Source organism: Erythrolamprus reginae, chromosome Z (genome assembly GCF_031021105.1).
Source record: "Erythrolamprus reginae isolate rEryReg1 chromosome Z, rEryReg1.hap1, whole genome shotgun sequence".
In the NCBI taxonomy this organism is placed as follows: Eukaryota; Metazoa; Chordata; class Lepidosauria; order Squamata; family Dipsadidae; genus Erythrolamprus; species Erythrolamprus reginae.
In genome coordinates this window covers 112074595-112099021 of record NC_091963.1, presented here as the reverse complement: position 1 = coordinate 112099021, position 24427 = coordinate 112074595, and the positions used below count along the sequence as shown (strand labels likewise).

The 24427-nt window shown below is 38.7% G+C and overlaps 1 protein-coding gene across 2 annotated transcripts in view; it reads left to right on the top strand.

Annotated features, from left to right (window-relative positions):
• Positions 1–24427, top strand: part of OSBPL7 (oxysterol binding protein like 7) — a 63876-nt gene that overhangs the window by 28506 nt on the left and 10943 nt on the right. For both annotated transcript variants that reach the window (XM_070729283.1, XM_070729282.1), the window contains 11 exons: positions 253–360; positions 2732–2863; positions 5905–5998; positions 9165–9478; positions 9750–9887; positions 13440–13503; positions 13959–14037; positions 14147–14291; positions 15399–15543; positions 20327–20453; positions 20750–20872. In XM_070729283.1, the coding sequence (XP_070585384.1) occupies positions 253–360; positions 2732–2863; positions 5905–5998; positions 9165–9478; positions 9750–9887; positions 13440–13503; positions 13959–14037; positions 14147–14291; positions 15399–15543; positions 20327–20453; positions 20750–20872 (1469 nt within the window). The remainder of the gene's footprint in view (positions 1–252; positions 361–2731; positions 2864–5904; positions 5999–9164; positions 9479–9749; positions 9888–13439; positions 13504–13958; positions 14038–14146; positions 14292–15398; positions 15544–20326; positions 20454–20749; positions 20873–24427) is intronic.

Here is a 24427-nt window from a genome sequence, read left to right as displayed (position 1 = left end):
AACCTGGGCAAACACCCTCCTCACCACAGCCGAGTTAAGCGGTCACAGCATTAGAAAGGTTGAGAACCACTGCTCTACATCATGGAAAATGTATTTAGTCCCCTGCAGGTGTTTGAGTGCTTTAAATCAGAGCTCAGTTTCTTCACAGTTTAGGAAATGAATAGTGTCCAGTTTTAATTTACAATCTTTAACACTCACTTCCTCATTTTCCCTGTGCCAAAATAATAATCTTTTTTTTTTTACCCCTTCCAGGCTTCTCTTCCAAGTCTTGACAATCCTGAATGTATACGCCGCTTTCATTCTCTCTCCATCTCCTCAGATACCACTCTGGATTCTTTTGCCTCATTTGGTGCTGATGAGGTAAACCTTTCCCTAAATGAAAAGTAACTTGAACTGATCTATGGCCAGAAATCACAGGACAGTTAATGTATTTCTAGCATAATCGTTGTGCATTAACTTACAAATCCTTCCTTAGGCTGCATGAAAAATGTATGGTGAACAGCTAAGAAAATTATCACAAGGCGAAACAGTTTCTCTTCTGTTTTGTGGCATCTGACAATTATTGTAACTGCCCAGCAGTGAGATAAGTGGCTATATAATTTTAATAAAATTAAAAAATAAATAGATGTTCCCTGTTGCTGTTGGAATTGGGTATTTTCTTGTCTGAAAAGTGGTGAAGGAAACCATGAAATCTTCTGCTTTAATTTTGTCAAATGCAATCCTATGGAAGGAGTTTTGTTTTGTTAATGTTAGGATCATCCTCTGTAACTATTGATACAAATATAATTAATTAATTGATTGATTGATTGATTTATATGCTGCCCAGCTCCTCAAGGACTGAGTGGCTTACAACAAATAAAAACAATATTTAAAAGAACAATTGAAAAGGCTGAATAAATTATTACTGTTGTTTATTAGTCTTTTGTGTTACTCCAGTTTTAAAATTGACTCTGAATGATATGCATACCCAATCTGGGAATCAGATTAAAAACACTATATGGGAGAAATGTATATAATATTAAGGAAGCAGGAGCAGATGGGATTTTTTTTGTTAACAGTTCTTGAAATATTATTTTTGTCTTGGCCTAAATTATGTGACAAATCTTTAGGAAGGTGAGAAGTTTGATAAAAAGAAGGTGGTGAAAATATAGAAGAAAAGAGCACATTTTTTCCAAAGAGACTGCTGAACAGGAAAAGGCATATGTGAAGTCTTAATAGATAAAATAATAATAATAATAATAATAATAATAATAATAATAATAATAATAATAATAGATAAAATTCAGAAACATAAAAAACCCTGGTGCTCTGCAGAAAGATGTTTCTTTGAAACAGTTTTTAACACCTTATTTTAAATTTTTGAGAAATGCTGCAACACTTTCATCATAGTTGCCTCTTTGGGCATCATCATAATCTGACAGCAGCTGTTCCCTTCCTCCCCCAAGTTTGTCCCTTTGAGCCTTGGCCACTTGACAGAGAGACTGCCATCTTTGGAATGCCCAGCTATGCTGGCTGGAGAATTCTGGAAGTTGAAGTCCACAAGTTGCCAAGTTAGGGTTTCATTCAATTCCACTGTCTCTCTTCCTCCACTTATTTCCTGATAGGACAGTTTCTAACGGTTGGATTCTACCAAATCAAATTGTTTTTGCAGCTTTAATTTGTTTTCCTAGAAATGGAGGAGAAAATGTATTAATTTTAAAAATAAATGAAAAATGAAATGTATACCAATCCAAACTGGCAACCTGTGGGCTGGATATGTTGTATACAGGCCAGCCTCCCCTCATCTCCATAAAGGCAAAAATAATTGTGATATGTTACAATATGTCATATGACATGATCAAGTTTGACACCTGTGTCCTAGAGCAGTGTTTCCCAACCTTGGCAACTTGAAGATATTTGGACTTCAACTCCCAGAATTCCCCAGCCAGCGAATGCTGGCTGGGAATTCTGGGAGTTGAAGTCCAGATATCTTCAGGTTGCCAAGGTTGGGAAACACTGTGCTAGAGCAAAGAAGGTTGGATAAGTATTATTCAACATTGGAAACTTTAAGATATGTGGATTTCAGATCCCATAATTCTCTAGCCTGCCAGGCTGATTGGAAAATTATGGAAGTTGGGGTCAACATATTAAAGGCCCACACATCTTAAAATTGCTGAGTTTGACAAACACCGATTTAGATTATATCTCAGTTTACACTTCAACTAAACAATGTCGTTTGTCGGGACCCAGGGGAAGAGCCTTCTCTGTGGCGGCTCCAACCCTCTGGAATCAGTTCCCTCCAGAGATTAGAACTGCCCCCACCCTCCTTGCCTTTTGTAAACTCCTTAAAACCCACCTCTGTCATCAAGCGTGGGGGAACTGAAACATCTCCCCCTGCCTATGTAGTTTTTTGTGTATGATATGACTGTAAGTATGTTTTCATATATTGGGGTTTCTTGTTTTTAAATGTATTATTGTTATTTTAGATTCTAACTATTAGATTTGTCATTATATATTGTTTTTATTGTTGCTGTAAGCCTCCCCGAGTCTACGGAGAGGGGCGGCATACAAATCTAATTAATAATAATAATAATAATAATAATAATAATAATAATAATAATAATAATAATAATAATAATAACTTGCCACCCATTTGAAGGCAACATTTGGATTGACCTCTTTATTATTAACATCGAACATTTTGTAATAATAACCGAAAGAAGAAGATTTTTTTTTGTATTCCTTCTTTCAGCCAGACGCTCTGTTGGTTAAAGGCCAGAAGCAACAGCTCTCAAATTGCAGCATTGTCTCTCTTTCGGATTCACATACCGAGTTCTTCGATGCCTGTGAGGTATTTCTATCAGCCAGCTCATCTGAGAATGAGGTTAGTGACAGTAGCTGTGAAAAGTTTGCATTTCAGGAAGTCTTTTTTTGGGAGACACCTTGCTAAGAATTTTCATGCTTCTCTCCCTTGTTGGGAGGGGCACATCTGTTTTTGGGCCGCTCTGAACAGACCTATGAAAATTCATTATATAAATCAACTTGATGAGGTTACATTCATAGTGAAGAGATGATGCCCAATCTTTATGGGAGGTCCTAGCAACAGGTGGGAAAGTGGCTGGACAGCAATAGCTGTGTTTTCAGAGGCCATGTAAGGGAGCTGTCATCTTAAGTACACTTCTATTTCTGAAAGTTGAAAATTGAGGTGCAATTATTTGCACAATTCTTGCTGAATTTGTTATAATATACCCAGCTGCAAGAGCTTAGGGTCAGCTCAGGGCAATAACAAGGACAGGTTTTCAGTGAATCATTTGCCCCATCTGCTGACAGCTAAGAAATAACCATTAGATATACCCAAATTGCAGTTATGCTTAGCAATTTGAACACGCACAGTTTATTTCGTATGCAGGACATCTCAGCTATAGTTTACCTGCTTGTTTTATTATTCATTAGAAATGATCGATTGGTCAAGTTAGCTTTAATGTAAGGCCAAAGGGATGGTTTCATGTTTCCTTATAACATATCATTGTATTCTGTTTTTTTAGATTAATGTGATCATCACTTCTCTCTATTTTTCTTTTCATTTCTCTTTCTTCCTTTTGTCAATTAGTCGAGAGCCAAGCCACTGCCCACTTCCCCCTAGCAGCTGACCTTCCCACTCCATTCTCCAGCTAGCACCACATACCCCAAACCCTACCTGTTGTTTTCAGTACTTGCCTCTCCCGGTTCCCTTTTTTGGCTGGAAAATGTCAGTTTAGCAGAATCCAGATATTTTTGCTTTTTCAGCTTGGACTTTCCTGCCATTACCATCTTTTCCCGTTTGGAAATAAATGTAGACAATGTCGTTTGGCGGGCGCCAGGGGAAGAGCCTTCTCTGTGGCGGCCCCGGCCCTCTGGAATCCACTCCCCCCAGAGATTAGAATGGCCCCCACCCTCCTTGTCTTTCGCAAATTACTCAAGACCCACCTTTATCGCCAGGCATGGGGGAGTTAAGATATTCTTTCCCCCTAGGCCATTACAAGTTATGCATGGTATGTTTGTGTGTATGTTTGGTTTTACTATAAGGGTTTTTAGTTGTTTTGTTAATTGGATTGTTACATGCTGTTTTTTTTAATCATTGTTGTTAGCCACCCCGAGTCTGCGGAGAGGGGCGGCATACAAATCCAATAAATAAAATAAATAAAATAATAATAAAAATAAAGTTAAGACCAATTCCTATGTCTCTGGGACATGCTTGCCCAAAACACACAAAAGGGCCTTTTTTGCCCTTTCAAAGGCCTCTCAATTTGACTGTACTGCCCTGTCTCTCAGACAGCTCCACTGTAGTGTTTCTCAATCTTGGCTATTTTATTATGTATGGACCAACTCTCAGGATTCTCCAGCTAGCCATGCTAGCTGGGGGGAATTCGAGGAATTGGTCCACATATCTTTACATTGCTAAGCTTGCTTTAAGAGCCTCGGTGGTGCAGTGGTTAGAGTTTAGTACTTCAGGCTACTTCTGCTGATCATTGTCTGCCAGCAATTTGGCAGATCAAATCTCAGCAGGCTCAAGGTTGAGTCAGCCTTCCATCCTTCCAAGGTCAGTAAAATGAGGACCCAGATTTTGGGGGGGCAATATACTTACTATCTATAAACCACTTAGAGAGGGCTGTAAAGCACTATGAAGCGGTATATAAGTCTAAATGCTATTGCTATTAATGTCCCTGTAATATGGAGCTGGGGATTCTGAGTATTTTGTTGTTGTTGTTATTATTGCTCTCTTCCTTCCCTTCAATCTGTAAGTCCTCAAAACAGCCAGGATTTCATATAAAAGAATATAAGAAGCATAAGGTTACGTAAATACTTGTAAATGTTTTAGTGTATGTTTATAGCTCCAAATTTGATACCAATTATCATAATTTAAATGGAAATACTCTACATGTCCACTTTGGATTGAACAGAGAGAGAACTGAAACTATCATCTGTTTGCCATTTAAATTTTATATTTTGGCAGTTTTAAGGCCCGTATTCTCCCTTATAGTTCCTTATCTTTAAACAATGACTTGTTCTTTCAAAGTTCTTTGGCTATGAGCTGCCCATTTATTATTTATTTGTTTGTATGATTTTTCCTACAGTCACCCATCCCTCACAAGTTAGTCTAGATGATTTTCAAGGTTAAAAACACATAATATTGACAAAATATCCTCAGTTCTGAGGATAAACAATAACTGATGAAGTATTTCTCTTATTAGTATCTCTTCATCCATTATTCTTACCTGTTTTAGCTTTGCTTTTATAATTTTTAATTCTTTTTAATTGTGTTAACTACTGTAATAGTTGTTTTACTTATTGACTGTTTTTACTGTATTGTTGTAGGCTGCCCAGAATCACTTTTTGTGGGATAGGGAGCCAAATAAACTTAATTAATAAATAAATAAGCAAATTCAGGCATAGGAAAAACCATTAGCAGTCCTCATCTAACTGCCTGACCCAAATGCCTAGGTAAAATTCAACATATGCTCTATTTAAATTTGTATCAACCAGAAGCAATCTTACTTAGCACTGACTTCAGCTTTTACGGTGAGCATTTTATGGTTATGAATAGTCCTCCTACTCTTTCACTTTTTATATATCCTGCTCTGTATGTATCATTCTTTAGAGCTTAAAACTTGTGTTTATAAGATTCCTACTGTAATTGGAGGCTATAGGCAGGATAGTATCTGCCTCACCTAGGCAATATTTTCCTCATCATAAACTTATTAAAGAATGGATCCATAGGAGTTCCATCCTTTAGTATCCTCTCCCTTTATGGTCCTGCCTCAGTTTCCCGACATAGCGCCTTGCTCCTTCCTTCCTTCCTTCCTTCCTTTCTTCTTGCCCATTTTTGCTCTTCCCTGGTAGCCCGCTACTTGCTGTGGTCTGTGTAATCTCCTGTTGCTCCTCCAGGCCACGGATGATGAATCCAGTGTCAGTGAAGTCACCAACAGTATCTCAGAGGAGATGGTGGATATGCCAGGAAGTTCTGACCGTTATCACAAAGGTACTTGATCCAAGGAATGGGCAGGTGTATGCCTATAGGGGGAAAACGTCCGTAGGGAGCCGGGATTGAAAGATAAGAGAAGGGGAATTATCATGCTTTCCAATAATACTGGGATTTCAGCTTTCAGAAATAACAGTCCATTAGCCATGCTGGCTGGATATTTTTTGAGTCGTCATTCCAACATGTCAGATTATGGAAGGTTGGATAAAGGTTATTTTTCTGTAACCTGACTCCACACGAAGTGCTGAAATTTTGATTCCAAAAATAAGATCAGGTTGGTTAAAAACAAACACTGAATAGAATAGAATAGAATTTTATTGGCCAAGTGTGATTGGACCCACAAGGAATTTGTCTTCGTGCATATGCTCTCAGCGTACATAAAAGAAAAAGATACATTTGTCAAGATGTATGGAAGGTGAATTAGAAATGTAGAATGGAAAGGGTCTTCATATATATTCTGTCCTGCCATAATTAGTGATGTGCAGAATTTACTATGGTTAGATATAGTGAAGAAGCTATGTTATATGAGTGTGGCTTGACTGGGCAGATTCTTAGATGACAATTGATTTCTATCTATAGGGTGGTAATTTGTGTGTCTGTGTGTACATGTACACATACATATGTACATGCGCCTTTGACTAAATCTTGACTTCTGGTCATTGCCTGAATGAATCTGTATAGTTTTCTTGACAACATTTTCAGAAATAGTTGCCACTGTCTTCTTCCTAGTTCTAAGAGAGAGTGACTATACACCCAGGCGAGTTCATGTCTAGGCAGAGTAAAATTCAGAGTTCACTAGTTTTAGTCTATGCATTTATCCACTATAACACAAGTTCATAGAATTATAAGGGACCGTGGAGATCTTCTAGTTCAATCCTCCTTTTCAAGACGAGGGACTTTGTTGCATCCTGAACATATGGCTGTCTAATTTTTCTTGAAGACCTCCAACAATGGAGCACCACAACTCCAGGAGGCAAGCTGTTCCACTGATTATTCTTACTGTCAGGAAATTTCTCCTTTGTTCCTCATTGGATCTCTTTTTAAAAGCTTCTACTGGTTGCTTCTTCTCCTGTCTTCAGGTGCTTTGGAGAATAAGTGGACTTTTCCCTTCCTGTGCCAGCCCCTAAACAGCTACCGTGTCACCTATCCTTCTCTTTGTTGGGCTAGACATATAGTTAAGTCCCTTAACTATAACTATATATGGTTTAGGACCCTTATCATGACTGTGGCTGTTCTCTGCATTTTTTTCTAGAGTCTCAGTGTTGTTGTTTTGTATTGTGGCGCCCTTAAGTGGTTGTAAGTACGGGCCTCATGAATGCAATGTAGAATGATGCTGTCACTTCTTATGATCTTGATGCTATCCCTCTGTTGATGCAACCTGGGACGGCATTGGCTTTTTTGGCAGCTGCAGCACACTGCTGGCTCATACTTAAAGTAATGGTCCATTGGGACACTTAAGATCCTCTCACAGTTATCACTGTCAAGCTAGGGCTGCTTATTCTGTCCTATATTTTTTGTTTTTCCTACCTAACTATAGTATCCTACTTTTCTCACCACTGAATTGCATTTTGTTAGTTAGGGCACAATCTCCAGGTCTTTTGACGTCTTTCTGAATCTTGAGTCTGTCTTCCAAAGTGTTGGCAATTCCCCCCAGTTTGGTGAAGTCTGCAAATTTGATGAGTTCCTTTTTTATCCCCTAATTTAGATCATTTATGGAGATATTGAAGAGCACTGGGCCCAAAACAAACCTTGAGGTACCCTGTTGTTAATTAGTGATGGTACTTCCATAATGGCAGAATACCAGGTGCTCTGATAAACATTGGAGCAAAATGGTTTCTTCACCAATGGGAATAAGATCAGGAGGAGGATTCTTTGATTTAATTGAGGAGCTTTTTGACAGGGATATTTGGAAACATAAAAATTGGCAGAATATGTTTTTGTGGCCAAGATTTTTGACTATTGTTTCTGGTTCAAGAAAACAGAATTTAGGCCTCGAATCTTAAAGCCAGATTTAAAACTTTAAATATTTTAAAACTTTAGTGGTTGGTGTCATATATCAGGTGATTTATTTGCTTTTAGGTGAGCATGATGTGGGAAAACAACCATTAAGTTAGTGAAATAAGTTTATGCTTTATGATTGTATACTAGTCAAATTATTATCCTTGTATTAAGAATATACGGTACTTTAGCAGCATGTAAATGGAATAAATATCAAAGGCATATTTTAGTCCAATATCATATACTATATGGAATTTGGGGAACATTCCTATCTGCCAAGGTAGGTAGACCAATTAAAGAAATGTCTGTTGTGTTGCTCATGTCAGATTTGAAATACCCATTTACCAGAAAGTGAATTGAAGATTCACTAAATGCTCACTACCATGCCAGAAGTCTTTTTGGAATCAACAAGCATTACTTTTTTAAAAATTACCATATTTCTTTAGGCATGATACAGTAGCTCACCTCAATGCTAACAATACAACAATCCCTCCGTCTTAAAAAAAAAACCCTATGTAATAAAAATCAAAGGTAAAGGAAAATTAATTAATTCACATGGTCAAAAAGCTAATCAGAATACTTGTAAAGTTTGAGACAATTTGTACCACCACGGAAAATTGGGGTTTAATACTGAGAAACGCCTGTTTATTTAGATATTGTTGTTTTTTTTAATTTAAAGAAATGTTTCCTTTAAGTTAGGTGGGTTATGGCATCTAATGGGTATCCAAGTTGATATACAGTGTTCCCTCGACTTTCGCGGGGGATGCGTTCCGTGACCGCCCGCGAAAGTCGAATTTCTGCGAAGTAGAGATGCGGAAGTAAATACACTATTTTTGGCTATGAACAGTATCACAAGTCTTCCCTTAACACTTTAAACCCCTAAATTACCATTTCCCATTCCCTTAGCAACCATTCAGATTATTACTCACCATCTTTATTTATTAAAGTTTATTTAAAAAAATAAAGGCGGACGAAAGTTTGGCGATGGCACATGACGTCATCGGGCGGGAAAAACCATGGTATAAGGGGGGAAACCGCGAAGTATTTTTTAATTAATATTTTTGAAAAACCATGGTATAGACTTTTCGCGAAGTTCGAACCCGCGAAAATCGAGGAAACACTGTATAGGGATCCAGCATACAATTGCCTTTTTCTACCTCCCCACTAGGTTCAGGTCCTATGCAATGTATTGGGAACGCTTCCGAGATGAGCTTAGATATGCCAGTGCCTCTTCCTTTGTATCTTCCTGGGCCGGGGCCTGGGATAATCCGGAGGAACTGCCTACCAGCTTCCCACAACCATGCCAATGACATCAGCCTCTGGAACATCCTTCGTAACAACATTGGCAAAGATCTCTCCAAAGTCTCCATGCCGGTGCAGTTGAATGAGCCACTCAACATGCTGCAACGCCTTTGCGAAGAATTGGAGTACACTGCCCTGCTGGATGCAGCCAGCTGCACTTTGGACCCTTGTGAAAGATTGGTAATACGCTTCTCCATCTGTCAGGAGGGATGGGCCATCTTGGGCAGCCAAGGGCTGCATCTAAGTTTGTCACATACAGTAGGTGGGCAGATCTGGGCTTTGGAAGGGCAGTTTTAGACATATAGAATGTGTCTTAAGAATGTTTGGAAAATCAACCTCTGTGATGTTATCTGCAGAAAAATAAACTCCTAGGGCTCTCTCTTACCTCCAAGTACATTCATAGCTGACTCTGGTTCTTTCTCCCCGCCTCCTTCTTGCTTCTTTCTAACAGCTTTGCATAGCTGCCTTTGCTGTATCTGCCTATGCCTCTACCTACTACCGTGCTGGCAGCAAGCCATTCAACCCTGTGTTGGGAGAAACCTATGAGTGTGTCCGTCCCGACAAGGGGTTTCGTTTCCTAAGTGAACAGGTAACTGGCCTTAAGCAGTTGTCGCAAACAGGATCTCAAAATTTTCCAAAGACTTTTACAACTGTTTGTATAAGGTGGATCAGGATTTTCTTCCAGTGAAAATGTTTACAGCCAACAGATGGAAATTTACAGGAAAGCAGATTCAGCTGAACATTTCCAAAAGATTGGTAATATGGTACTTCTGACTCCCATTAATGAATATAAAATAATTGGTTGAAATTAAAGATGGTTGAAATTTCATGCATGATTATCTGATAATTTTATTTGTTTGTTTGTTTGTTTATTTATTTATTTATTTATTTATTTGTTTGTTTGTTTGTATGCCGCCCCTCTCCGTGGACTCGGGGCGGCTAACAACAGTGACAAAAACAGAATGTAAAAATCCAATACTAAAACAGCTAAAAATCCTTGTTATAAAACCAATCATACATACAAACATACCATGCATAAATTGTAGAAGCCTAGGGGGAAAGATTATCTTAGTTCCCCCGTGCCTGATGGCAGAGGTGGGTTTTGAGGAGCTTACAAAAGGCAAGGAGGCTGGGGGCTATTCTAATCTCGGGGAGGAGTTGGTTCCAGAGGGCCGGGGCCGCCACAGAGAAGGCTCTTCCCCTGGGCCCCGCCAACCGACATTGTTTAGTTGACGGGCCCCGGTCGCTGGGATTCGTGCAGCAGAAGGCAATCCCTGAGATAATCTGGCATTATCTCTGTGCTGAATTCTTCTCTGTGCTGAATTCTCAAGGTGAGAGTTTGGCAGTCATGGGTAATTTGGAGGCAGGAGGGTGGATATAGTATATATTCCACACTTGGAAATTTCTCAGTGCATTAGAAGAAACTTCCTACTCTTGGTTGGAAGATCTGCTATTTTATACCATCTTTGGTCAGAGATAATTACCTTTATGGTCCCAGTTTTTGATATTAGATATACCAGCTCAAGCATCTGGAAAATACAGTATTGTATAAAATGGACAAAGAGATTCTTATTCCTCATCTACCCCAGCTGATACTTGTTTTCCTCCCTCTCTAGAGTAGAGTAGGATGAGGAATAGAATGGCAATGGAAGATTACAGCTTTTAAAATCAGGACTAATAGGAATATGGTTGAGTGCGGGTGAACTTGAAGGTCATTTTATTTCCAATCACTGAGTCAGAATAGCCGGGAACTTGGCATTATCTGAAGGAATGGCTGATTCACAGGAGAAAGAAAGGCCCCTTTTCCAAAGAGGAATATTTTCCTAAGAGACACAAATTTGCAGGTTGTGGTATCTTACTGGGAGCAAAGTGGCTATGGAGAAAATTGTACATCTGTTGAGCTCTTCTCCTATCTCTTTGAGAACTGAACTGAGCCAGAACAAAAATTAACAAGCCATTAATCATTTCTACCCTGCTTGCTGCCTCAGATAACAGATGCCATTACATTGAAAATGAACCATAATGAATCAGTTTGTCTGAACCCCCAGAACGGTAGCAGATATCCACAGCTCCATCTTCAATCTCTTGGATTTCTGCCTTTTCCGAAAATCTTATCATTTGTTCATCATGAGAAATCGTTTGATGAGAAATAATAATTTGGATCATGCCATCTTTTCTAACAGTGATCCTGAATGGTTAATCTCAGTGGTAATACACTGCTACCTTTCTCTGATCACTTTTTTCTATGTAGAAGGTATTTAACATACCATGCTTAAGATTTTATCTTTGGTGATTTAGTTTTCAAATGGAATACAGTAATACTTTTGGAATATTTCAAGGTCTCACCTTTATGGGCTTCTGCATTTTCTAGTCATCTTTGATGAAGATATTATAGAACATATATAGATATTATAGATTTTCGACTTTCTTTTTGGCCATTTTCACTCTCCCCAGGCTTTAGGAAAGTCTCCTAAAGCCTGGGATGCCGAAAAATGGCCCAACTGGAACTTTGGATGCCCCATTGGGCCATTTTTCACTGTCTCCAGGCTCCAGGCGGCTTTCCTGAACCATGGGGATGGCGAAAAACCGTTCAACGGGCCTACCAGAAGTCCAGAGACTTCAGTGAGGCCTGTGCACATGCGTGGGGGGCAGTGTGGTGGTTGTGCACATGAATGGGAGCGGGCATTGAATTATGGGTATGGGCATGTGCATGCGTACTATCGAGCATGCGTGTATCCGTTTGGAACCCGAGCTGAAATAGATTTGCCATTATGTTATAGAGTGAATGAGTGAGTGGATGGATGATAGATAGATAGATAGATAGATAGATAGATAGATAGATAGATAGATAGATGATAGATAGATAGATAGATAGATAGATGATAGATAGATAGATAGATAGATAGATGATAGATAGATAGTTGATAGATAGATAGTTGATAGATAGATAGATAGATAGATACATAGATACATAGATACATAGATAGATAGACAGACAGACAGACAGACAGACAGATAGATACATAGATACATAGATAGATACATAGATAGATACATAGATAGATACATAGATAGACTAGGTAGATAGTTAGATAGATAGATAGATAGATAGATAGATAGATAGATAGATAGATAGATAGATAGATAGATAGATAGATAGATAGATACACACACAGATACACAGATACACAGATACATAGATGGACTGGACTAGATAGATAGATAGATAGATAGATAGATAGATAGATAGATAGATAGATAGATAGATAGATAGATAGATAGATACATACATACATACATACATAGATACATACATAGATACATTCATAGATACATACATAGACTAGGTAGATAGTAAGTTAGATAGATAGATAGATAGATAGATAGATAGATAGATAGATAGATGATAGATAGATAGATAGATACACAGATACACAGATAGACTAGATAGATAGATAGATAGATAGATAGATAGATAGATAGATAGATAGATAGATAGATAGATAGATAGATAGATATGTACGCTGTCTTGAATCCTCGTGTGAAAATGGAGGGAACAAATGCAATAAAAGAAAACAATTGTAACAAATCCTTCCATTATCTTCAAATCCTCATGTTGTCAGGGAAGTTACATTGTTATTTCTGAAGACTGCTGCAGTGATAAAAAGTGCATGAAATCTACTTGTCTATTTTTTCCTGACAACTTGGAATGCAGATTAGAAACAGGGCACAAGGATGTATGCCAGTATGCCAACAAACTCACATCTCCGTCCCTTGACACGTCTGTTACTATTTCTAGAATCTTAGAAAGAAAGAAAAAATTAAATGGGAAGTGGCGAACAATTTGCTTTCTAACAAATTAGTCTTTTATGTCTATCCATGGGAAGTATAGAAGTGGTTTTGAGAAAAAGCAAGAATCTTCCTTCCAAGCAACCTATTTTGTGACTCTTGGTGATTCTCTGTGAATTTCAATATTTTAGAATCATTCGATATTTTAAAAATTCAACGTTTTAGAATTGTTCAATATTTTCAATTATAAGCAAAATTTGAAATATCTTTATGATCAACATCAAAATTGTTCAGATAGCCACAATGATTTAGACTTTTTTGTCCTCTTTTGTCTGTCCCATCCCAATTGTAGGTGAGCCATCATCCCCCTATCTCTGCCTGCCACGCAGAGTCTGAAAATTTCATTTTCTGGCAAGGTGAGGCAAAATGCTATTTGTGATTGGAAACTGGGGGAAATGGAATATGTTCTAATGAAAACAGTATTGACTGCTCTATTGATAAAAGCGAAGAATAGTATTACTTGTCAGGTTCTTTCCTAGAACCAGATCTATACAAAGTCCAAAAGATTAATGTTGTAAGAAATAACATCCACCTAGAGTTTATCTCCATGATTAATTAGATATGATGGGAGTTGTAACCCAAAATATCAGAATAATGTCACATTGATCACACTGCTGTATGAAACTGATTTATTGGAACCACAATTGATTGGGAATTTTTGGATTGTTAGTCCCAGCATGTTCAGTGAACTTCAGTTGTAGGTCCAATTGCAATAATCAAAATACCTCAATTTAATTTGATGTAAATCCTAAAGTAATAGTGACTTAACACTTCCTTTCTTTTTCCTTGAATTTTCTTTTGTTTTGTTTAGATATGAAGTGGAAAAATAAATTCTGGGGTAAATCCCTTGAGATAATTCCAGTTGGTACAGTGAATGTCCAGATTCCTAGGTGAGTCACAAAGTCTATTTGTTCCATCCCTTTCAGTGACCCCACCACCACCACCACCAATACTCTCACTTCTGCCACCCTTTTATCGTTTTTATTCTCCCTTCAAAAGGTTTGGGGATCATTATGAATGGAACAAGGTGACTTCTTGCATTCACAATATCTTGAGTGGCCAGCGTTGGATTGAGCATTATGGTGAAGTGTTGATTCGAAACACGAAAGACAGCAGATACCACTGCAAGCTTACTTTCTGCAAAGTGAGTTCTAATATGGATCTGATCTGTCTCACTCCTGTCATGTCATGTTTTTCTTTAGTCTCTTTCTCTTTCCTCTTTCCTGTTCTTCATCCTTATTTTTAAAAATTCAGGAATATCAACCCTGAGGTTATTGAATATCAACTATAGTAGATTGTTGTTCCATCTGGCTGAATATTGTCTTCGGCGTCACTGAAGTACTAGTTCCCTGGAACCTCAGATTGATCCATCTGGAAGTGAATTAAACCTGGACCCCCTTAGATACAAAACAGGTGCACTGCCAATGAGCTATGGCCTGTTCCTTCTGATGTAGAATTTGACTGGTACTCTTAATCAATACGATAATGCTTTTCATTCATAGAAACATAGAAGACTGACAGCAGAAAAAGACCTCATGGTCCATCTAGTCTGCCCTTATACTATTTCCTGTATTTTATCTTACAATGGATATATGTTTATCCCAGGCATGTTTAAATTCAGTTACTGTGGCTTTACCAACCACGTCTGCTGGAATTTTGTTCCAAGGATCTACTACTCTTTCAGTAAAATAATATTTTCTCATGTTGCCTTTGATCTTTCCCCCAACTAACTTCAGATTGTGTCCCCTTGTTCTTGTGTTCACTTTCCTATTAAAAACACTTCCCTCCTGAACCTTATTTAACCCTTTAACATATTTAAATGTTTCGATCATGTCCCCCCTTTTCCTTCTGTCCTCCAGACTATACAGATGAGTTCATTAAGTCTTTCCTGATATGTTTTATGCTTAAGACCTTCCACCATTCTTGTAGCCCGTCTTTGGACCCATTCAATTTTGTCAATATCTTTTTGTAGGTGAGGTCTCCAGAACTGAACACAGTATTCCAAATGAGGTCTCACCAGCGCTCTATATAAGGGGATCCATACTCATCTCATGTCATGTTCTTTTTTGGAGTCATTCTTCATCAAAAGCTTCATCCTTTTCCTTTTTGTATTTGATTTCTCTCCTTTTGAGCCTCAAGTTTGTCCCTTTCTTTTCATCGTCATTGTATTTTCTCAGACATCTCCTTGGCTTTCCACCGGATGAACAAAAAACTGGTGGGAAGCCTACCTACCATAACTTCTTTTTGGCAGGCACGCTACTGGGGCTCAGGTGTCAATGAGGTGCAGGGTGCCATTCACAACCATAATGGCAAGGTTATCCATCGGCTTTTCGGGAAGTGGCACGAAGGATTGTATCGTGGTGTGCCTCCTGTTGGAAAGTGCCTCTGGAAGTCCAGTAAGAAATCAATTGAATTTGCTGAGCTGTGGGGAAGTAATCAGTTGCTTTTATGGGACTGTTTGAGTATTTGTAGATTGGGTTTCACCTAACTTAGCAAGCTCTAGATCTGTTTCACCAACAGTTTCCAGAATCCACAGATTTTATAGGTGACAATTTCTGAGACATGTGCCATTTCAGCCCCTCTGAACAAAGGGAAGGTGATCTTTGACGTGTTAGTAATCTTATAAATCAAATTAACGGAATGGCAAAAACATGAATTACATTTAATATAATCAGATGTACAATATATATCTTTTAAATAACCTTAAAATCGAATATTCACATTGGTGCATTTGTGTGTGCTTACCTTTGCAATTGTTTGGAAGTGTGTGGCATTTCTTTGTTGGGAAATGCTAAACAGGGGGGTGGGCATTTGTTAAATATGTTGTGGTTTTCTTTTCCCTAATGTACTGCTTGGCATATGCTTTGAGTGAGACACCCACCCCATTATTCTAGTTTGGATGCTGTGCACTAGCTTGAAGAAGCCTGTTTTAAACATATCAGTTAGAGAAATAAAGTCCATTTTAAAATGGTATTTACTATCCATCTTTCTACCTATGTCTCAGATAAGTACCGGTGTTATATCATTTGATATACTCATGTTACGAGTGTTTCATCCTTACACACACACACACCCTTTTACACAGCATACAATACATCCTGTGTGGGATATTTTTCTACTCCCTCATTGGTCAGTGTAATTTTTAAAAAGTGACATCAACTGTATATAGCTGTCACTGACATGTCAATGTCATCAGTGGGGCATAATTGAAAATTGGATGAACAAATCTCCAACAAATCATTTAAATACAAATTAAACAGATTTGGAGCAAGAAGGTAGTCCTGCAAACCCTTCTGTGATGAGCATGGGATTAGTCAAATTATATTCTTTTTTGACATCACACTCTAAAGTAGACTGTAGATGAAGAGAGATTAAATCTCTTAATCTCTGTATCAGTGGAAACAGTGCTAAATTTAGGTCATGAAATTCCCTTTGGGAAGGTATCAAAAACAGTCTTTAAATCCATAAGGACTGATATAAACTTTTGCCAGGAGATATTAATGCCTTAAATTGCAAAAAAAAAATAGTCAACTGTTGATCTGCCCCTACTAAACTAGCTTGCTTTGGGCATAGCATATCTTCAACTTACAGTTTTTCCAGAAAAATGGTTTTCCATTGAGATAAGTAATATATCATGTGCCAAAAACTGAGAATAGATTTCACGGCTACGTAATTGGAAGTAATTAATTCAAAATAATTGAAATTACATTTTAGAAGTTGGTATGATAGTTGCTAGCGACCAACATGTTAGCATAAGTCTGATTATTAATTTGACAGAATAAAACAGCTAAGATGGGCAATCAAATACTATTTGTTTGCAGAAGTTCTGGCATTACAGAATTAGAACCTGAGATCTCCCAAATTGCAACTTTCAGATAATTGCTTTTAAACAGTGCAATGTTTAAAGCATAGAAAAGACACGTACTTGTTTTTTCACTGTTTTTATTCTATTTTAATTGTTCTGTCTGGGTCCCCCCAGACGCCAACACCAACCAAAAAGAGTAGCCAGACACACTGGTAAAAAGCAAAGGCAGTTTATATACTGGAAAGCAAACACAGGTAACAAAAACTGTTCTTACAGACAGGAACACGATGCAGTTTCACAGAGGTTTCACGAAGGCCAGGCAATAAAACAGGATTCTTGCTGGCAAAAACAACTCTGGAGATAATAAAACCCACGCCTCCCCCAAGTCTTCCAGGCTTCTAGGCCACAAGCCAAGATCAGAGACGCCAAGAATCGAAGCAAGGTCACAGGACTCCCAGTTGATAACTCTCCACAAGACTGTAAGGGCGGACCTGCCTTTTCAACCCTGCTGAGGAGAACCACACCCAAACCCAGCTGTTGCCAATTCAGGGATGGAAATATCTTTCTAATTGGCCCCTTCTTTGAGCTGCACATCTCTGCCTCATGTCTATTATAGCCTGTGCGTCTTCATCCAATGAATCCAGGCTACTAGCTGGGGAGAGCCCCCCCCCCCCGGGGTCCTCAGGCTGCTCTCCCTCCTCCTCCTGATGTTCCTCTCCCCCATCTGCCTGGTCCTCCCCCTCCTGGTCACTGTCCTCCTCCTCTGGACATGGATCCGGCAGAGCTCCAGACGGTCCCTGAGGAGCCTCAAGCTGAATCACAACATTAATTGTGCTGCCCAGACACATACACACACACTCACACACTTGCTAAATAAGTACGTACACAAACACTGCAGAGTGATCTTCCAATCTTGTATGTCATGGAAACAACAAAAGCATATTATGAAGCCAGCTCTGCCTCCTCTATACATTTGTACAACATCACAAGGCAAGAAAAGAGCCAGGGTGGCACAGCAGGTAGAGTGCTGTACTGCAGGCCACTGAAGCTGACTGTAGATCTGAAGGTCAGTGGTTCAAATCTCATCACCGGCTCAAGGTTGACTCAGCCTTCCATCCTTCTGAGGTGGGTAAAATGAGGACCCGGATTGTGGGGGCAATAGGCTGGCTCTGTTAAAAAGTGCTATTGCTAACATGTTGTAAGCCGTCCTGAGTCTAAAGAGAAGGGCGGCATAAAAATTGAATAAATAAATAAATAAAATAAACAAAAGAGACGGATCATGGATAGATTGATATTTTCCAAACTGTTCAAAAAGTGGAGCGCCAGTTAGCCATGACTGAGATAAAATGACACACTAGATAACATAAATAAAACAACATTTAGTTTAGAAATTTCTGGGTTTCTAGGTTGTTGGAGAAAGTAAACCTTTGGTTTCTTTAAATTGGGGAGAAAAAAGGAATGTCGTTGTTAGAATTGAAATCTCTCATAAACAGATGGTAGCAAAGGGCCTGGTGCTCTGTTGTAGAATAAATGAGAGAATTCTAGTTAAACCGGTCTCTAGTTCTTTCAAGAAAGGAGGAATAATACACATTTATTAAGAAATGAAATAAATCAAATTTAAGTAGGTAACGTGGCCCTTTTCATAATTGTTTGTATTTGAACTCGTAAATATTTATTTAAAAATCAGCAGCAAAATCTTTTTATTCCAATTGAATTCACACACCATATCAGAAACATCCAAATAAATACATTATGACCATTAAATATTAATTTTGTATTTCTCAAGATTTTTATTCAGAAATTACTACATTCAGTTTGAAGTAGGCTGACATAATCACCAAATTTTTTCAGGAAGCAAAATGTTGGGGAAAGAATTATTATCAGTATTATATCAGCACTTTTTTTATGACTGGTATTTCAATCAACTTGTACCACAAGCTAAACAAGTTTCAATTGAAGAACTAGAAATATTACCTGAAAACAAGATAGCAGTGTGAGGGCTGGAGGTAGCATGAAGAAGAAAAAAGTTCCTAGAATGAGACAAGACTGGTTTGTAAATATTGTGCAAACCCATTTAAATTATCGAGCCAGCATAAAAAATGGCCTTTAGTATAAAAAGCAAAGGATGAAGAAAAAAGGTCCAGGATTTTAAACTTTGGAGCAAATCTATATAGAGAGCTAGATTTTTAACATTTATAGAAATCTTTTATTGTAATTAAATTTGCTTATAGAAGTTGAACATCTTCTTTCTTCAGATCATATTCTTGGCTTCCTATAGAAATGGTATGATCCTGAAGAAAGGACAACCTTGGCAAGACAACCGTCAATAGATTCTCCTTATTTTAGACCATGTTTCTGCTCATCCACCGATAAGATAATTTATGCGCAAAACATTATAAACAACTTCACATATCCAATTCAAAGAGAGGGGATCATTCTGGCAAATAAGACTTCATAGGAATTTTTTTTGGGATAAAGTGATATTTTTATTGTAGAAGAAGTTTGATGAAGGAATAGATGCAAAAGATTTATACTTACAATGAAACACTTTGCTGCAGCATAGAAACCAGTAAAAAAACCAAGCGTTGCCAAATAGCTGGAAGAAATTACTTTACAGCATGGATGCAGACTTATAATTTTAAGTCAATGGCTAGCATTGAAAAAAAACTATCAAAATTAAGCATAACTGTATCTTGAGTCTAGAGGACAATGAAAATGACCCTAGATACCAAGTAATGGCAAGGCGTGAGATTTTGAACACCTTAGGTAGGCAAGAAGCAAAATAGTAAGTGAAGGAACAGTCAAATTAAGTTTTGGTGTTCAGATCCTGTTGTAATCATAAGACATATTTTATTGATTCTTTCTTTCTTTCTTTCTTTCTTTCTTTCTTTCTTTCTTTCTTTCTTTCTTTCTTTGATTTTTTTTATGCCGCCCTTCTCCTGAGACTGAGGGCGGCTTACAACATGTTAGCACTAGCAGAGCCAGCATATTGCCCCCACAATCCGGGTCCTCTTTTACCCACATCGGAAGGATGGAAGGCTGAGTCAACCTTGAGTCGGTGATGAGTTTTGAACTTCATCTCTGAACTCCAGCCAATCTCTCTTTCATTTCAGATCTACGTATTTCTAACACAGCTCATAATTTTTGGGGTGTCTCTAAGGCAGTGTTTTCCAACCTCGGCAACTTGAAGATATTTGGACCAACTCCCAGAATTCCCCAGCCAGCATTCGCTAGCTGGGGAATTCTGGAAGTTGAAGTCCAAATATCTTCAAGTTGCCAAGGTTGGGAAACACTGCTCTAAGGAATAAATAGGCCTAACACGTTCCTTCCCTACCCAGTGATAGTTTGTTAACAGACCTCCCTCTCCCTTCTAGATCTCATGCCTCGAGACCAAGAGAAGAGTTATGGTTTCACTCAGTTTGCGCTGGAGCTGAATGAACTAACGCCAGAGCTGAAACGCCTCCTTCCATCTACAGACACAAGGTTGAGGCCTGACCAACGGTAAGACCAGGAAGAGATAGATTCAAATTTTATTTAACTTTTCCATTATTTTTTTTAAATAAAAGATGTATTAATATCATCCTACTTTTCCATTAATAAGATATTAAGGATAATTTACCTTCTGGTCGTTACAGAATTGCCAGTATTGGTTATAAAATAGATATACAAACAAAGTAAGAATGAGCATTAAAACTGTCTTTGCCTGACTTTAAAGTCATCATAATGTGTGATAATCCCGACCTCCTGCATATTGTGTGAATTAAAAGCAGTGTTCTGAATTTGGTGGCTTCTTCCAGGTATCTGGAAGAGGGAAATGTTCAGGCTGCAGAGTCTCAAAAGCGACGGATTGAGCAGCTGCAGCGAGATCGGCGCCGTGTGATGGATGATAACAATATTTTCCACCAGGCACGCTTTTTCAGGTGCTTTCTTCTTTGCTTTATTTTGGGTTTCTTGGCCATATGCGTAGCACCTACTTTTTGTTCTTCTTCTTCTGAAAAACCGAATATGATGAGAAGCAGTCTTAAAGTTTGACCATAATAGAGCCTGTCCATCAAGACCAAAACTAGTAATGGTTGTAAAAAGGGCCAGTTGTTGGCTTGTCTCAGTTTAACTCGGCTATGAAACCTTCGACATCACTGAGCAGAGAATTTTAACAGAGCGTGGATGTGTGATAAAGCCAAGACACAGACTTAGTTAAATAAGTATTATTTACATATAAACAAAATATAAACAATTCAGAATAAGCACGAAGCAAATACAGGATAATAAGCACTGAGCAATTACAAGATTAGAAGCACAAAGCAAAATACAATATAGATAATAAGCACATGAAGCTTATACAAGAAGGTACGCACGAAGCATAAACACAACTCCCCCTCTCAGGCAAAGAGAATGACTGAGCAGAAATGTGCAGTCACAGCCTCATTTGAGGGATGGATTACTGGCGCCCTCTAATGACCTACCAGCTTAGAAATATTTAACTCTTTATGTACAAGTTTTACAGTAGCAACTGTAACATTTAAAGCAGGGGTCCCCAAACTTTTTACACAGGGGGCCAGTTCACTGTCCCTCGGACTGTTGGAGGGCCACACTATTAAAAAAACTATGAACAAATTCCTATGCACACTGCATATACCTTATTTTAAAGTAAAAAACAAAATGGGAATGTACTATTTAGAGGGGGGGGGGAGAAGTCTGAAATTCATACATGTTTATGTTTTCTTTTTAATTTTCTTTTGTTAACATCTGATTGGCTATACAAGGTTCTCTCTCTCTCTTGCTTTCTTTCTCTCTCACTCACTCTTTCTCTCTCTCTTTCTTCTCTCTCTTGCTTTCTTTCTCTCTCTCTTTCTCTCTTGCTTTCTTTCTCTCTCTTGCTCTCTCTCTCTTTCTCACTCTCTCTCTTACTATTTCTCTTCCTCCCTCCTTCCTCTCCACTTCTCTTTCCCTCCCTCTCTTTCCCTTCTCTTTCCCTTTTCTTTCTTTCTCTCCACTTCTCTCTCTCTCTTTTCCCTCTTTCAACCTCCATCTTCTCTCCCCGTGGAGGACTCACCCGACAAGCCTCCACCCTCCAACCCTAGACTCCCATTCAATCCCCATTCAGAAAACTGGTGCAAGGCTTCCCCACACATTCCTTGCCACTCCCCGCCCCAACTCCAACTCCCAGCTTCCCTATTCACTAGAGGGAACAGTGGCCAGAAGCAAAAGATGCAGAGGCATCCTGTGTTCCTGTCACTCACCCGTGGGCCGGATAAATGGCCTCAGTGGGCTGCATGCGGCCCGTGGGCCGTAGTTTGGGGACCACTGATTTAAAGTGACAGTACAAGTTTACAGTGGCAAACCCTAATACACATGTATCCTGTACTAACACCAGTCATGATTTTATAACTTTTATTGCAGTGGTTGTTAAGGAAATCATTATGGTCATTAAGCGAATCTGCAGCCATTAAGCTAACCAGTGGCTTGCTGTGGCCTTAGTTTTGCTGAACATGGGATTCTCCAATAGGGTTGAGAAATGGTCCAGTCAGCAAATGCAGTGATACGACCCTGGGAAGTTACCAATGGCCATAACCGCAGCCCAGTTGCCTAAAGTATATTATGTGACAGCAGACAGGGTTGGGGATGGGAGTGGCAACTGTTGGAACTTTGATTCTGGATCATAAGTAATCTTCAGGTGGGTCCATCAGAACTGCAGTTTAATGTTTCCAAATGTAAAATAATGCACTTGGGGAAAAGGAATCCTCAATCTGAGTATTGTATTGGCAGTTCTGTGCTAGCAAAAACTTCAGAAGAGAAGGATTTAGGGGTAGTGATTTCTGAGAGTCCTATATAAACAAAGCAAAGACAGCCTGAAATCAAGGCCTTGTATATCGGTACCTTGGTATGATTTGAAGCCTGAAGACTGTTCAAAATGGGTGAACAGGCGGTAGGGAAAGCAAGTAGGATGCTTGGATGCATAGCTAGAGGTATAACAAGCAGGAAGAGCGAGATTATGATCCTGCTATATAGAGCGCTGGTGAGACCACATTTGGAATACTGTGTTCAGTTCTGGAGACCTCACCTACAAAAAGATATTGACAAAATTGAACGGGTCCAAAGATGGGCTACAAGAATGGTGGAAGGTCTTAAGCATAAAACGTATCAGGAAAGACTTAATGAACTCAATCTGTATAGTCTGGAGGATAGAAGGAAAAGGGGGGACATGATCGAAACATTTAAATATGTTAAAGGGTTAAATAAGGTCCAGGAGGGAAGTGTTTTTAATAGGAAAGTGAACACAAGAACAAGGGGACACAATCTGAAGTTAGTTGGGGGAAAGATCAAAAGCAACATGAGAAAATATTATTTTACTGAAAGAGTAGTAGATGCTTGGAACAAACTTCCAGCAGACGTGGTTGGTAAATCCATAGTAACTGAATTTAAACATGCCTGGGATAAACATATATCCATCCTAAGATAAAATACAGAAAATAGTATAAGGGCAGACTAGATGGATCATGAGGTCTTTTTCTGCCATCAGTCTTCTATGTTTCTATGTTTCAAATGGTCATCATGTCCAGTCATAAATTGAGGGCTACATGTAGTTGCTTTAGTGCTGGAATAAGCTCAGTTCCTTAGTCCATCCACTCAAAGGCCACTTTATATGTTTCAGATCAAAGGTTATGTTTCATAGAGGGTTTGGCCAAATTCTTTTTCTGGAAAGATTTGAAATGAGGAGACGAAATGATGTCTGTAGGTATCTGCAAGCTTAAGATATCTGTTTAGCACTTTACATTCCACTTCCCCCCCCCCCAAAGTGACAGGGGCAAGCCACATGTTTTCATCTTTGAGAGGATATTTATGACATAATGCTTTAAAAGGTTTGTTTGCAAATTTCCTCTGCAAACATTAGAGGTATATGAAACCTAAAACACTAATACGTTTACAATTGCATGAAAATGTAGACAGGTAGTTCACTTCATCAGATGCATACAAAAAAAAATTATTATATTTGTAGGGGAGAGAAGTGTGGCTGGAATGATTGTCTAGAAATAAAGACAGCAAACACAATAGATTGCATTAGAGATAGAATCAAATCCTATATAAACAAAGCAAAGACAGCCTGAAATCAAGGCCTTGTATATCGGTGCCTTGGTATGATTTGAAGCCTGAAGACCCCAAATATTAAAGCAAATTTGTGCTACCTTTATTCCAAGAAACCCACAAGATTGTTTGTCTTCTGCATACTCAATATCTGTTTGCACAGTCGAATACTGGAGAAAGTTCAATATCCAGAAAACCGTAACTTTCGTTGTGAAAAAGAAGCAAATAAACCCATCCTTAAAACTGCAAAGATTGGAGGCTTCCGGTTTGGCGGTGATCGCGGCGGGACATCCTTGGCAGGGCTCTGCCAGGCGATCCCTTCTACCCCCTCCGAAGGTCGCATTTGCGATCGGATCGGGCTCGGATGGCCCGATCCCAGAACAGGGGGCTCC